The sequence below is a fragment of the Tupaia chinensis genome, unplaced genomic scaffold (assembly GCF_000334495.1).
Source record: "Tupaia chinensis unplaced genomic scaffold, TupChi_1.0 Scaffold000165_2, whole genome shotgun sequence".
In the NCBI taxonomy this organism is placed as follows: Eukaryota; Metazoa; Chordata; class Mammalia; order Scandentia; family Tupaiidae; genus Tupaia; species Tupaia belangeri.
In genome coordinates, this window is record NW_006159640.1 from 4848755 (window position 1) to 4849038 (window position 284).

The 284-nt window shown below is 47.9% G+C and overlaps 1 protein-coding gene across 1 annotated transcript in view; it reads left to right on the plus strand.

Annotated features, from left to right (window-relative positions):
* P2RY4 (pyrimidinergic receptor P2Y4) overlaps positions 1-284 on the plus strand; it is a 1653-nt gene that overhangs the window by 1119 nt on the left and 250 nt on the right. Inside the window, exon 2 of the mRNA XM_027770917.1 lies at positions 96-123. Coding sequence (XP_027626718.1) covers positions 96-123 — 28 coding nt within the window. The remainder of the gene's footprint in view (positions 1-95; positions 124-284) is intronic.

The following is a 284-nucleotide window of genomic DNA, read 5'->3' on the forward strand; positions in this document are numbered from 1 at the left end:
GGGAAATAGATTGTAACACTGGAAGCCTGCAAGTGAGAGAAAAGGGCAGAGGTGAGGGAACCCAATAGTGAAAGGTACATCCCCCTTCATTCCAGAATCTGGAGAGAAACCCTTATCCTGGAGGTTGGGGAGAGGCAGGGAAATCATGTGTGACCCCATCTCTCGTAAACCCTTCAGTTGCCCTCCTTTTTAGCCAAAGGGAATAGCAATCACATCTGCCTCTACTTCTTTCTCCCTGTTTCTGTATCTTCTTGGGGCCACTGGTCTTGTTTATTGCTCCTACA